This window comes from Muscardinus avellanarius, assembly GCF_963383645.1.
Source record: "Muscardinus avellanarius genome assembly, chromosome: 13".
Taxonomy (NCBI): domain Eukaryota; kingdom Metazoa; phylum Chordata; class Mammalia; order Rodentia; family Gliridae; genus Muscardinus; species Muscardinus avellanarius.
The window spans coordinates 97,805,317-97,820,080 of record NC_137799.1 but is presented as its reverse complement, the minus strand read 5'-3'; the positions used below and the strand labels follow the sequence as shown (position 1 = coordinate 97,820,080).

At 46.7% G+C, this 14,764-nt stretch overlaps 1 protein-coding gene across 5 annotated transcripts in view; it reads right to left on the bottom strand.

Moving 5' to 3' along the window:
* Nucleotides 1-4,995, bottom strand: part of SPTLC1 (serine palmitoyltransferase long chain base subunit 1) — a gene marked incomplete at both ends in the record, with an annotated part of 57,090 nt that extends 52,095 nt beyond the window's left edge. For 4 of the 5 annotated variants that reach the window (XM_080709271.1, XM_080709274.1, XM_080709270.1 and 1 more), the window contains 3 exons: nucleotides 966-1,060; nucleotides 1,728-1,835; nucleotides 4,939-4,995. In XM_080709271.1, coding sequence (XP_080565397.1) covers nucleotides 966-1,060; nucleotides 1,728-1,835; nucleotides 4,939-4,995 — 260 coding nt within the window. The remainder of the gene's footprint in view (nucleotides 1-965; nucleotides 1,061-1,727; nucleotides 1,836-4,938) is intronic. The other variant, XM_080709273.1, reaches the window with a different exon arrangement.
* Nucleotides 4,996-14,764: the final 9,769 nt, after the last annotated feature.

Genomic DNA, 14,764 nt, shown 5'->3' with positions numbered 1-14,764 from the left:
TGCATATTTAAAATTCTGTGTGTGTGTGCGCGTGTGTGTGCGTGTGCGTGCGTGTGTGTGTGCGTGCGTGTGTGTGTGTGTGTGTGTGTGTGTGTGTGTGTGTGTGGTTAGGAGTCAAACTTAGGGCTTCTTGCATCCTTAGTGGGAAAAAACATCTTGATAAACACACACACTCTCTCTAAAGGTAATCAATAGAAGAACTAAACATAGGCCGACCCTGGAAGCCAGGAGGGAGGGAGCACGAGTGAGCTGAAGTTTCATTATTCACGCTCTGGGTCAACAGGTATTTTCTCCAGTTGATGAATCAGAAGCTTGGCGTTGTCGAGTTATAAAGGTAACTTAGGGCAGATCTAAACTCAGGAACAAGCCAGGTGGGGAAGTAGAGTGTGTTTTCTTCATTTTAAGTCTATTTGACCATCTGAAATATTACGATGTGCATACACTAATTGGGGGGGGGAGTTTTGTTTTTCATAAAAAAGGGCAAAATTTAAAGCCTAAATCGAGAAATTTAAGATATGCTCAGAACATCCCTAAAATTTTTTTTTTATATTGGGAACTAAAGAAATTAGTTACTCCAGAAATTTCTAAGCATTTTACTTCAGTTAAGAAAAGGAGTGCTATATCAATCTATAAATCAGTATATGCTTCAGCAAATATCCCTACAAGGCATGGTGGCACAAGCTTGTGATCCCAGGACTTGGGAGGCTGAGACAGGAGGATTGTAGATTTGCGGCCAGCCTCAGCAATTTAGCAGGCCCTCTGCAACTTAGTGAGACCTGTTTCAAAATAAAATAAAACAGGGCTGGGGGGTATAGCTTGGAGATGGTAGAATGCCCCTGGGTCTCATCTTCAGTGCTTTTGTCTGTCTCTCTTACACACACACACACACACACACACACACACACACACCATACACATGTGCAGGAAACCAACCACAAGTCTTTCTAATAGCAAAAGCAAATTACCCAGAGACGACGTTGTAGTTGAGCGCAGGATGGTCTTTTGAGATGGGGGGAACCAGAGGTTCCGGCTGCCACTCTTCAATCAATTCTTCCTTTTCCTGCAGGAGAAAAGGCGTCAAATGTAGCACAGCACCAGTTACTTGACACAGAATCCCAGTATTTAAAACAATATCTGAACTGTGAGTTAGCCTGTAAATTCATAAAAAATACACTGCTAGAAACACCTATGCAACTGCCGTGGCCAGAATGAAAACAAAATCTCTCTTAAAGCCCGCGCACAGACCACCTTCGCATCTTCTCTTATCACAACTAAAGGCTCTTCTCCACGCACTGTTTTGTGGGTGACTTAAAAATTTCAGAAAATTTTATTTCTATACTCAGGATCTTTTTCCAAGGCATAAAACTTCCATTTGAGATGAGAGTCGGCTGGATTCTTTCCAACTGCAAATTCCTTTGTGGGGGCCACAGGGAGAACTTTCTCCCAGGCTTTGAAACGGTTCTCTTTCCCGAGCTCTTCAGCAACCTGCAGGCCCCACTCAGGTCAAGGACACCCCCAGACAAGGACCCAGGCGCCCGGCAGGCCTTGCTGCGAACCCTGACGCCAGCCCGGCAGCCCCAGTCCTGCTCACCTCCTAGTCCATCTCTCCCGATTTCCGTGTGTCACAGAAAACATTTTAGCACATCCTGTTGTGGCTGAGTCGCCACGGCTCCCTTTTAGCAAGATGTAGCAATTACAATCACACACTGAATAAGACAGTTTCTTACCTTGACTGTAAGATCAGATCGTTCTTGTAATTTGTAAGTCTTGGAGAAAAGAAGTCTGATGATCCAGAGTATTAGAATTCCTTCCAAAATAAGATGGTAAGCAGGAGCCTATGAGAAAAAAGCCAAACAATGAAAGGAAACGACGCTTCCACGGCCTGGATGTGAAACGCAGCACACCTGCAGACGACGCTGCTGCTCGCCACCTCTAACCTGTTACTGCTTCCAGTCTACATTCAGAGCTCCCAGGTGTCCACTCATTCCTTCCCCCATTTATTTATTTATTTATTTATTTATTTATTTATTTATTTATTTATCGGTACTGGGGATGGAACCCAGGGGCATTCTACCTCTGAGCTACACCCCCAGCCCTATTTATTATTCTTTAGTTTGAAACAGGGTCTCACTGAGTTGCAAAGGGCCTAAGTAGCTGAGGCTGGTTGCGAACCCGGACCCTCCTGTCTCAGCCTCCTGAATGCTGGGATTACAAGCATGCGCCACCACACCTGGCCCTTCCCCCATTTTTAATAGCAGGCATTTTCTTCTTTACACGGGAAACCTCTAATACTCCAGCTTAAAAGAAAAAACAACCTCTCTTTAGGAGTAAAAATGAAAACTTAAAAATTAAAATGTGACAAAGAATCGCAGTATTTAAAACAATATTGGCTATCACCTACTTCAGGTAATTTAAATTTTCACCGGTAGGAACACAATTCTTAAAAGTTTTGCACATCTTACTATATTTTCTATGTCCCTGATAAATCTCCTTAAATTTTTCTTGGAACGTGGCAGAGAAGGGGAGAAAAAGAATACAAACACTTAAAGGAACAGCAGCTCTCTTTCCTATCATAGTTACTCCAAATCTATATGGCGCTGTCCACGTCAATAGGCTAACAAACATACTACCTAAGATCTGCGGAACCACATGTCTTCATGATAAAGGCCAGGCTGACTTTCATGTGGAAGAGTCTAGACACCAACTAGACTGCGCGTCAGTTATGCTATGGGGTGCTGTAGTTTAGTGGGTTGTCATTGGAAAAAAGATTTTTAAAAGGCATTTTAGAAATGTAAGCATAAATTGTCTTCAAGCATTAGACAGGAAGAAATAATGACTCACCGTAGTATAAAGAATAAACAAATTTGACTTTGAAAACTGGGAAATGGCTGAAAAACTCATATATAAACCATCAAGTTAATGCACAAATAATATTACAAATAATACTCCTACACAAATAATAATGTGTAGGAGTTACACGGACATGGATACATACATACACACCAGGTATTTCTTTTTGAGTAGACCTCACACGCCTCCCGCAAAGGACAGAGAATTCGGAAACAAGAACTAGAGTCTCCAAGACCATTTTTGAAATTTGCTGATCCTCCTGCAGTTGAGAAAGTCTAAAGACCGGCTTGGTTTTTCAGCGAGTAGAATCTAGCAGGCCAACGTCGACTCACATCGCTATCCAGTGCAGCCCACAGAGAAATCATGCTCAGAGACATGAGAAACCGCTAGTCTAGTGACGTGATAAAAGTCACAAATGCCCTTCTTTTCCTCCCCAAGAAATGTTACATCCAAGCTGAGTTCGCTCAGGCTTCTCTGATGCTCACTTTCCTGTTATGAGAAGTTACACTGTCAAAGAGACTTCAGAAAGGGAGAGCTTCGGCCGGGGTGGTGGCTTGTCATCCCGGTGCTTGGGAGACCGACACAGGAGGATCACAGGTTTGCAGCCAGCCTCAGCAACTTACTGAGGCTCTCTGCAACTTAGTGAGACCCTGTTCCAAAATAAAAAATAAGGCTGTGGGGAAGCTCAGAGGTAGACTGCCCCTGGGTTCCATCCCGAGGATCACAAAAACAAAAAGGGAGAGCTTCTAAAAGAGTCTTGATCTGTCTGACCCAATATCATAGCCACCAGTCACGCATAGCTATTTAAATTTACATTTCGCTGGGCGTGGTGGCGCGCGCTTGTAATCCCCGCGGCTGGGAGGCTGAGACAGGAGGATCGCACAGGTTTGAGGCCAGCCTCAGCTACTGAGTGAGGCTCTCAGCAACTTAGCGAGACCCTGTTTCCAAATAAAGAATAAAATAGGTCTGGGAGTGTAGCCCAGAGGTAGAAAGCCCCTGGGTTCCACCCCCAGTACCACAAAAATAAATAAATAAATTTACATTTAGATTCAATTAGAAATTCAGATCTTCAGCAGGGCGTGGTGGCGCACACTTGTAATCCTAGTACTTGGGAGGCTGAGACAGTAGGATTGCAGGTTTGTGGCCAGCCTCAGCTACTTACTCAGTGAGGCCCTCCACAACTTAGTGAAAGCCTGCTTCAAAATAAAGAATAAAAACAAAACGACTAGGGGTATAGCTCGGAGGTAAAATGCCCCTGGGTTCAATCCCTAGTTCCTAAAAAAATAAAAAAATTCAGATCTTTAGGCTTCTAGCCACATGTGACTGACAACTGCGCTGACCAGGCCTGAGACAGGGAAGAAGTCCACAGGACACAGCAGGAAGCTCAGCTGTTCACCAAGTGAACACTCTCTTAAGACTGATATTTGGATTTCATGCTATCTGAAATAGCCAGTCTTTAAAAACAAACCTCTTACCTATTTTTTTTTTTCGGCACCGAGGATGGAACCCGGGGGCATTTGACCTCCGAGCTCCACCCCCAGCCCTGTTTTTTTTATTCTTGACTTTGAAACCGGGTCTCACTGAGTTGCAAAGGGGCTCACTAAGTGGCCGAGGCTGTCCGCGAACCGCGGTCCTCCGGTCTCAGCCTCCCGAACGCTGGGATTACGAGCGTGCGCCACCACGCCCGGCTTATCCCTATTCTCTTTTTTAAAAATCTATTAAAATATCTGCATCTCTATGAGACAGAAAACGGGACTCCTGCACAAACATGACGGCCGAGTTCCTATTCTGAGTGATATAAACCGTTCGGCCTCTTCTGCCACCAACCCTCCCTCCGCCCAGGGAAAACAGGCTGTCCTCGCACTGCTGCCCCCATCGGCGGCGCGCGGTCGGCGGGTCCGCCTCCCCGGGCCGGCGGCCTGGGCTCCCTCCGTCCTCACCCGCTCGGCCCCTCGGCGCCGGTCCCCGGGGCGGCGGCCTGCGGGCTCCACGGCCCGTCCCCGCGCCCCGCAGCCGGCCGGAGCCCTGCCCTGCGGCGTCCACGCGAGCCGCGCCGCCCTGCCCTCCCGCCGGGGCCGCGGGGCCCACCTCGTAGAGCGCCTGGACCATCTCCACCAGCACCCACTGCTCCGCGACAGCCGCCATGGCCGGCCTCCGCGCTGCTTCCGGAAGGCGGGCCGCGGCCCGTCAAATAGTGCGCGGCGCGGCCGTGACGTCAGCGCGCTCGGGGGCGCGGCCGCGCGCTGGCCCCGCCTCCCCGCGCCTGCGCACTGCGCACTGCGCGGCGGACGGCCCCGCGCCTGCGCACTGCGCGGCGGACGGCCCCGCGCCCTGGACCGGTCGGTTCGGTGTTTCTCGCCGCGCCTGCTACGCTAGGAAGAGCGTGAGAGTAGTTCTTGCCCTGGCAGTCAGCAGGGTGCAGAATAAAACAGGCAACATGCTCTTTACTTTTAAATTATGTTATCCAAGAATGCATTAGCATTAAAAAAAATAGCCCAGAAACGTATGCGAGCGTACCCAGTTGTTAGCAGTTTGGGCGGAATCTTTGGGTCAGTTGAGTTTCTTAAGTACGATGCGGATCGCACCTCCTGCGACTTACTTTTCCCCTCTGTTTTTGATTCCGAGTGTTTTGTTTCACCCTCTGTCTGCATATTTTCAATTTTTTTTTTTTTAATGGCGAAAGACTGTTTCTCGGAATTGTTCCTTCTGCGCATTTCTCGTTCCATCTCACTCAGACAGTTCCCTATCGGTGAATGTCGTTCCTAATCTACCCCTGTGAGAAAGGAGCTGCCATGAACATCGGTGTTCCGTGTGCACACTGTGCTTTGGGGAGGGTTTCCATTCTCCTGAAAGTGTAATTCTAGTTTAAAAGTGTTACTAATGTTTGTAAATGCCACCATAGTCTCTCCAAAATTTCTCCGTTTATTGAAAATGTATCCCTGTTCTAGCCCGTGGTGCACATTATCTACCTTAATGAAGATAGTGATACCTCCCTGACCTTTGTTTTCCATTCCTCTGATGACTTGTGAAGCCAGACGACTCTGTTTGGCATTCGTACACCTATAAATGGCCACTGCATATTCTTGGCGTATTTTCCTGTTGCTTTTCATTTCCTTACCGATTTGCAGGAGCTCCTTACACATTCCGAATATCGTATTTTCCTGTGTAAAAGTTATTTTTGCCCAACGTTTGTCGAGTTGTTCCTGTTTTGGGTTAACACCTGTGCTGAATATTTTATGTAGAGTAATGTGCCAATCTCAGTGTATTGCGTAGGAAGGCCTTCATCACCACACCTGCTTGGCTGTTTGCGGTTAGCAATTGCTGACAGTGTCGTTACCGTTAGAGCAGTCCAGGCTGAGAGGGCACCGAGGGGCTGGGAGCCTTGCTGAGGACGTCAGGGGATGGACAGGTTCCGGCCCGAGTGCCACCGGGTGTCATTTTCTGGGCCGTGCAGGGTCAAGCAAGCTTTCGGGTCCAGCCTGAAGAGTCTGCCCATCGGAGATGAGACAGGCGTCTAGGACGGGCTTGGCAGTTCGCTTCTGTTTCTTCCCACTGCAGGGGCCAGGCCGACACGGTTCACCTTGACACGGGAAACAGGGGTGAGCCCTTTGGGGGCTGGCCGCCATTGCTGGGTGGCATTTATTCCCTCAGTGCCATCTGAGGGGGTGAATCATTCCACATTTTTTTTTTTTTTTTTGGTACTGGGGATTGAACCCAGAACATTCTACATCTGAACTACATCTCCAGCCCTTAAAAAAAAAAAAAAAACCAAAACCCTTTTTTATTGTAGTCAAGTACATCTATACCCTAGCCATTACTTTTTGTTATATGATTGTAATTGGGAGCATTCTATCTCCAGGCTACATCCCTAGCTCTATTCTAATTAGAAGCAGGCACTCGGTAAGTCGCTGAGGTCCTTGCTAAGTGGCAAAAGCCATCTTACACCTGCAATCATTCTCAGTCTCAGAAACACTGGGATTCCAGGAGTGCACCATCACGCGTGACTCCTATTAAATATTTTTCATGGTGAAACAGAGTCTTGATAAGTTGTTGAGGGTCCCTAAGTAGCTGAGGCTGGCCTTGAACCTGTGATTCTTCTGTTTCAGCCTCCCAAGGATTGGGATTACAGGTATGCACCACCACACTCGGTTCAATTAGGGGTGTGTGTGTGTGTGTGTGTGTGTGTGTTACCGGGGATGGAACCCAGGGCTTTCTACCTCGGGGCTATACTCTCAGACCTATTTTATATTTTATTTGAAAGCAGGGTCTCAGTAAGTTGCTGAGAGCCTCACTAAATTGCCAAGGCTGACTTTGAACCTGTGTGATCCTCCTGTCTCGGCCTCCCAAGGACTGGATTACAGGCCTGCACCACCACACCACGAGCTCTCAGTTGGGTCTTTGAACATGAAAAGCTATCATGCTCCGTATCTGGAACTTCAAGTTCTGAGTGACTAATTTTTCCTTAATGGCACAGATTGAAAGTAGCTAATTACCATTGTTTCTCTATTTCACGTATGCAAATGTTCAGGTGTGTGGTAATGCTAGTTCCTAATGCAGATGGTATCAGGTTTGGGCGGGGAAAAGTGTAGGCGCCGAAGAGAATGGCAGCTCTACAAGTCTTCTCAGATGTTTCAGTTAGAATCAAATGCTTGATGTCTGGAGTCACACCATTTGGGGTACTGGAGAAGCAGGATGGGTTTGACAGCGCCGGTGCTCCTTGGCTGGGTTCCCGGAGCTGGTGTCCTCACGGCGAGTTGCACAACAGCACTGAGGCGTCCCGTCTTGAGGCTGTGCTTCCGTCCATCCCTGCGATCAAATAGGGATTTGCGTCCTGGGACTTCAGTTTCTACGAACAGCAAGTGGCTTCTCTGTCCAATCACTGGTGTGGACACGTGAGTTCTAAAACCTGCCAGAATCCCTGAAAGAGGAGCGGGTACTTGGATATGTCCCAGCTAACTCGCCGGGCACACTCCCTCACTCCGTAATAATCAGCATGGCACTTATCAAAAAAGGGCCAAGGGTGGATGAAACTGTTCAAATCAGGTTGTGCCCACGCAGGAAGGCATGTACTACCCATCGTACAATTATTTGCAAGGAGGGAGGAGGCTTGGTCCTTGGAGAACCAGAAATAGAGGCTGGGGCAGGATAAAGCCAGTCTCTTTATTCACAGGTGTGGCTCAGAGAGCGAAGCTCAGAACATGTCAATTATTATTATTATTATTATTATTATTATTATTATTATTATTATTTTGCAGGTCTGGGGATGGAACCCAGGGGCATTTGACCTCCGAGCTACACCCCCTGCCCTATTTTTTATTCTTTATTTTTGAAACAGGGTCTCACTGAGTTGTGGAGGGCCTCACATGTCAATTTCTTTGCTCCATTAACATTCAGAAGAGAATGTAATAGCCGGGCGTGGTGGCGCACACTTGTAATCCCCGCGCTTGGGAGGCTGAGACAGGAGGATCACACGGGTTCGAAGCCAGCCTCAGCTACTTAGTGAGGCTCTCAGCAAGTTGGTGAGAGCCTGTTTCCAAATAAAATATAAAATAGGGCTGGGAATATAGCCCGGAGGTAGAAAGCCTCTGGGTACCACCCCCAGTTACACACACACACACAAAAAAAAAAAAAAAAAAACAACAACAACCAAAAACACCCCTGAAGGTTACCAAAAGGAAATATCTCAATGAAACAAAAGAAGAAAAAGTATATTATTTCCCATTTGCCTGTGATATCTCACACACACACACACACACACACACACACACACACACGCACATGTGCGTTCCTAATTCAAAAGCCATGTCCAGTGATCAGGTGTCACCAGGCTGACGCCTAAAGGACCCTCCCTGCCCTCCGATCCCCTTTCCTGAGGGCGGGTCCTCCCACGGTGCCCAGCAGTCAGCACCTGTAACTGCCACCCGGCCACATCTGTCCCTGGAATCCCGGGGCAGGAACCTTCCGCCAGGGCAGCAGCTGGCCTGACTCCGGCAGCCCCTTTGGACTGTTGCGGACTAGGAAGAGCCGGCCAGGCCCTCCTCCTCCCAGAGAGCCTGCCTTCCCAGGAGGAGAAGCCGCGGGTGCAGAAGTACAGGAGCCAGGAGGGGGTGGCCTCGTCCCCCAGGCCCAAAGATCACCAGCTTCGCCCGGACACCCCGGAGAGGTGTGTGAGGGTAACCCCAGCTCCTCCCACCACTCTGCCCCAGACGCTTTTCTAAGTGTGTAATAAACAGCCTCTAGACTTATCATTGGGTTTCAGGACTTCTTACAAATTTTCTTTCTTTCAAACATTTCCCTTTCTTCCTTTCTTTCTTCTTTATTTTTCTCCTTTTTTTTTTTTTTTTTTTTTTTTTTTTTTAGTACTGGAAATTGAACCCAGCAACATTCTACCACCAAGACATACTCCCAGCCGTTTTTATTTTTATTCTTTTTTGAAACAGAATCTAAGTTGCTGAGGTGGGTCTCGAACCAGCGATCCTCACATCTCAGCCTCTCATTAAGTAGTCTCACACAGATTTATCGTGTTATATCATTCTATATCTTTACTTGGGCTGTTTTACTTTTTGTCCATATTTGTATTTTATACCTGTATTTTACTTTTTCGATTCTAGCTTTGGCAATAAGAAGGATGCTCAGGGCTTGACCTCAGTAGTAACCGGAGAAGCAGAGTCTTTAAGAAGCACCGGCTTGGTTACAGGAGCAGTAATAAGTGTCGGTCATGGCCCAGAATGCAAAATGAAGAACTAAAACCTGGGACGAGGCTGCCAGACGGCTGCAGCTTGCCTAGGACTCAGCCTGCAGAAAGCCTAAGAACAGTGCTGGGAGGCGGCTACCTGGTGACAAGCAGAGATGAGACCGCCCAGATGCATCTTTAATATTATTTCCAGCCAGGCGTGGTGGCGCACGCTTGTCATCCCCGCGCTTGGGAGGCAGAGACAGGAGGATCATGCAGGTTCGAATCCAGCCATGTGCGCTGGCTTAGGAGACCCTGTTTCCAAATAAAAATGTAAAAATAGGTCTGGGAGTGTAGCCCAGAGGTAGAAGGGCTTCCAGGAACCCCAGTACCACCAAAAAAAAAAAAAAAAAAAAAAAAAAAAAAATATATATATATATATATATATATATATAATTTCCAAACTTGATGTATTTTGACAACCAATTTTCTACTTACTATTCAAAAGTAATAGTCTGGAGCACCTTGTCATATTTTTGTGGATGAGATTTAATGTTGTAATTATAAGAAATGAAAATCTATTTAGTTGATTTTTTTTTTTAATAGAAAATGTTGGGAACAGCCGGGCGTGGTGGCGCACGCTTGTAATTCCAATGCTTGGGAGGCTGAGACGGGAAGATCGCAGGTTCGCAGCCAGCCTCAGCTACTTAGTGAGGCTCTCAGCAACTTAGTGAGACCGTGCTTCAAAATAAAGAATAAAAAATAGGGCCAGGGGGTGTGACTCAGAAGTAGGATGTCCCTGGTTCTGAAGAAAGAAAGAAAGAAAGAAAGAAAGAAAGAAAGAAGAGAGAGAGAGAGAGAGAGAGAGAGAGAGAGAAAGAAAGAGAAAGAAAGAAAGAAAGAAAGAAAGAAAGAAAGAAAGAAAGAAAGAAAGAAAGTGCTGGGGAGCTGGCACTATTGGATGTGCAGCTGTGCTTCCAGGCAGTGTAGAAATGGCAGCTTCCCGAGGGACAGGACTGGCATGTCAAGGGTGCCAGGCAAAGTATGAAGGAATGGCTTTGCAAGATGTTCAGGGTCTCGCGTTCAGAGACTCCAGGCCTCCCTCGGGGAAGGAGCCCGTCAGCGCTGGGTGGCACCTACTGCTGGCTGCTTGACCTCGACTTCAACATCGGCCTTCATTTGTTGAGAGGCTTGTGGGTTTCCAAGCTATTAGTCCGGCGTGGTGAGACACATCTGTAAGCTAGGCCTTGGGAGGCTGAGACGGAGGATCACAGGCTTGAATCCCGGGCCTGGTAACTTAGCTAGACCCTGTTTCCAAATAAAAATTAAAATGTAAATGGGGGTGTAGGCCAGGGATAGAATGTCCCTGGGTTCAATCCCCAGAAACACACACACACACACACACACACACACACACACACACACACACTATTAGCTACTTAGAAACTCAGTACCAGGACTGAATCCTGACTTAAATTCTCCATACCAAAGAAACATCAATTCAATATACATACATATATATGGCTATATACTAGCACATGCATGGGTGGGGGTGTACTAGAGACTGAACCCAGAGGCTTTCTACTTTTGAGGTACACCCCAGCCTTTTTAATTTTATTTTAAAACAGGGTCACCCTAAGTTGCTGAGGCTGGCCTTGAACCTGCAATCCTCCTGTCTCAGCCTCCCAAGTTCAATGCACTGTTATATGAAGACTCTATCATAATCTCACAGCATGCTCACAGTTGTTAACGATGGATGATACCGTTTCCAGCTTGAAATAAACAGCGTGTTTGGAGATCTAAGCCACATGTTTGATCTTGCCTGGAACTGAAACACATTTAGAAAAGAATTTCTAAAGCAGAACTTCCTTCTTTGCATGCCACTGGTCCTTTCTGTGATTAAAAAAAAGTGATTTTAAAGTGGCCCGACTCTGAAAAGAAATGTGTCGTTGGTCCAAGAACACGCTCACCCAAACCCCTAGTATCTTTTTCAGAGGTGGGTCTAAGATTAAGGGGTGCTGGGGACTGCTTGGACTGCTCTCCATGACCTGTGCAAACTCCCCAAATTTCTAAATCCCCAGTTAAAATTGCTATCATCCCATCTTATGTGTCATAATACGAAGTGCAAAGCAAACAGCAAAACAACAAAAATTATGTGTGTGTTTGTGTGCGCGCGTGCACACGCACAGGGGAACATTACCTCTGAGCTACACCCCAGCCGTATTGTCTTATTTATTTATTTATTTATTTATTTATTTATTTACTTATTTACTTATTTATTTATTTATTTTGAAACAGGGCCTCGCCAGGTCCCTGAAGGTCGCGCTAAGTTTCCGAGGCCGGCCTTCCAATGGCAATCCTTCTCTCTCATCATGAGTGTGGCACCCTGCCCAGCAAAACACACTGTTTTTTCTTCTCCAGTGTATCCAAAACACATTCCCAGGCAGGCCCAGGCAGTTCCCTACTGGCATGCCTGCCTTCACCCCTTCACGACCAGCCTCTCCAGTGCAGAAATTCTGGAGCTGCCTCTGCACTGAAGAAATGCCATGCTTTGGGCCTGCACTTAGTAGTCATCATTCACCTGCACTTAGTAGGATCCCCCAAGCTAGAGCTGTGAACTTTGCTAAAAGCTGTGTTGAGCGCAGGCCGGTCTCTAAGCAGCGCAGCCGGGGGCGGGCCCTGCCAGGAGCTGCGATGCTGATTGGTGTCTTGGACTGCCATTCACAGCAGGTGCATTCCACAGTGCCTGCGGCCGGGCACCTGCGGGGACACAATTTGAGGCTGGAGTTTCCAGTTTATTTTCCTATCACCTGCTGTAGGTAGAATCCACGAGCTCGGTTCTTTTTGAGGCCCTTCCCCCAAGCAGAGGAGACGCGCTCCGCAGGGCAGATGAGCGCAGCCTCTTGGCCCCAGATGTCCACTCTGGCCGAGCCATGATGCCCAAGTGCTCTAACTGAGGGGCCACGCGCTGCTCGTCCTGCCCTGAGAAGCCGTCAGGTTCAGGCCTGCCTCCGCGCCTGGGGCTCCACGCAGCGACCTCCTGCGCCTGTATCTTTTCCTGGTTTGCTTTTGCAGACAGACCTGGTAGAGAAGAAGTGGGAACAGGACGTAGAGATCAGGTTTTCCATCAGTTCTGGATCTGCGTCTCCTTCCTCACACAGCGAGGACGAGGCAGACCCACCAAACTACCTCGCTGGGCGGCTGGGTGTCTAACCCTCACCCTCATGAAAGGAAAAAAAAAAAAAAAAAAAGATGGGCAGAGTGGGACTTCTCTCCTAATGGCATGCCTGGCTCGGTTAGACGGTGTCTAGCAGAGATTCTCCAGTTTAGCCAACCAAGTGAGAGAGCTGTTCCTGAAAATCAATGAAAAAAAAAAAAAAAGACACATGGCCTCCATTTGAACAGTGGGCTTAGTGAAGTGTGGTTTAGCTTAATTAACTAGCTAAGTAATTAATTTATTTGTGGTTGAACCCAGAGTCATTCTACCTGGGCTACACCCCCAGCCCTTTTTATTTATGTATTTACTTTTTATTTATTTTTAAAAGGCTGTCTAAATTGCTGGGGCTGGCCCACAACCTGTGATCCTCCCGTCACAGGCTGGGATTACAGGCATGCGCCACTGTGCCCAGCACCAAGATTTAAAAAAAAAAAAAATCTTTAGTTTTCTAGAGTTTGAAAATTATGCAATCTCTCTCTCTCTCTCTCTCTCTCTCTCTCTCTCTCTCTCTCTGTCTGTCTTTCTGTCTTTCTTTGCATTTCTTCTGCTTGGTGTTCTCGGGCTTCCCGGGCCTGTGGTTTGGAATCCAACACTAATTTGCAGGAGGTTGTCAATCTTGATTCTTTTGACTCTGTCCTCAGCACCCTCCTTATTGTCTTCACTTACATCCCTGTGAGGAGGAGGATGTACCTTTAACGTTGTCCTGCAATTCCTACACAGTCTGCCCTTCTCCCCTCTTTTTCTTTTTGCTCACCAGTTTGGGGATTTCTTTTGTTTTTGTTTTTGTTTTTGTGGTACTAGGTAGAATGCAGGGGCTTTCTACCTCCGGGCTATACTCCCAGACCTATTTTATACTTTATTTGGAAACAGGGTCTCACTGAGTTGCTGAGAGCCTCGCTAAGTAGCTGAGGCTGGCTTTGAACCTGTGCGATCCTCCTGTCTCAGCCTCCCAAGTGCTGGGATCGCAGGCATGCGCCACCACGCCCGGCTAGTTTTGGGAATTTTTATTTGAGATAGCCTCAAGCTCAGAGATACTTTCCTCAGCTGAATTCAGTCTCCTCATGGGCCTATCAGAGGATTTTCCATTTCTGTTAGAGTGCCTTTTTTTTTTTTAATCTCTAGTGTTAGTTCTTTTTTCTCTCCTTTCTTTCCTCAGTTGTTTCTCTCTTTTCTTTTTATGATATGTTTATTTTTGAATATTTTTATTTATTTATTTATTTTTAATTTTTGGTACTGAGAATGGAACGGAGGGGCATTCTACTTCCGAGCTACACCCCCAGCCCTATTTTTCATTCTTTATTTTGAAACAGGGTCTCACTGAGTTGCACAGGGCCTCACTAAGTAGCTGAGGCTGGCTGAGAACTGTGATCCTCCTGTCTCAGCCTCCCAAATGCTGGGATTACAAGAGTGCACCACAACGCACGGCTATTTTATTATTTTAAGGTGGTCAGATTGAAATAAATCATAGGAAAGGCACAATTATTTTGTTTGTAGAAACTGCAAGTAGTTTACTTACAACATATTTTCAGCACTGTTAGAATTTTAGTTTTCAGCCAGGCATGGTGGTGCATTTTACATGTTAAGTCTGTGTTTAACTGACTTTTAATTAGTTGTCTAATTTAATTCGAACTTCTTTACTTTTGATCAGTTTGTCCAGTTTATTAGCATTACTTAAGGTTTACCAAAAAAAAAAAAAAACTTGATGTTTTTACCTATGTGTTAATTTTAGATCCCAGAAGAATTGCTCTGGGCAATGAAGAAAGGCTGTTTGTCGAGCACATCACCGTAGATGGTAAGGGGGACCTGTACTGACCCAGAATAACCTTAAATCTAATAATGGCAGTATCAAATTCATTCTCCAGTTTTTTTCTGTAAATAACAGAACCTCTGTAGCCAGGCGTGGTGGTGTGCACCTGTAATACCGGCACTTGGGAGACTGCAGGAGGGTTGCAGCTTTGAGGCCAGCCTCGGCAGTTTAGCAAGACCCTGTTTCAAAATAGAAAGGGCTGGGGGTGTAGCGCAGA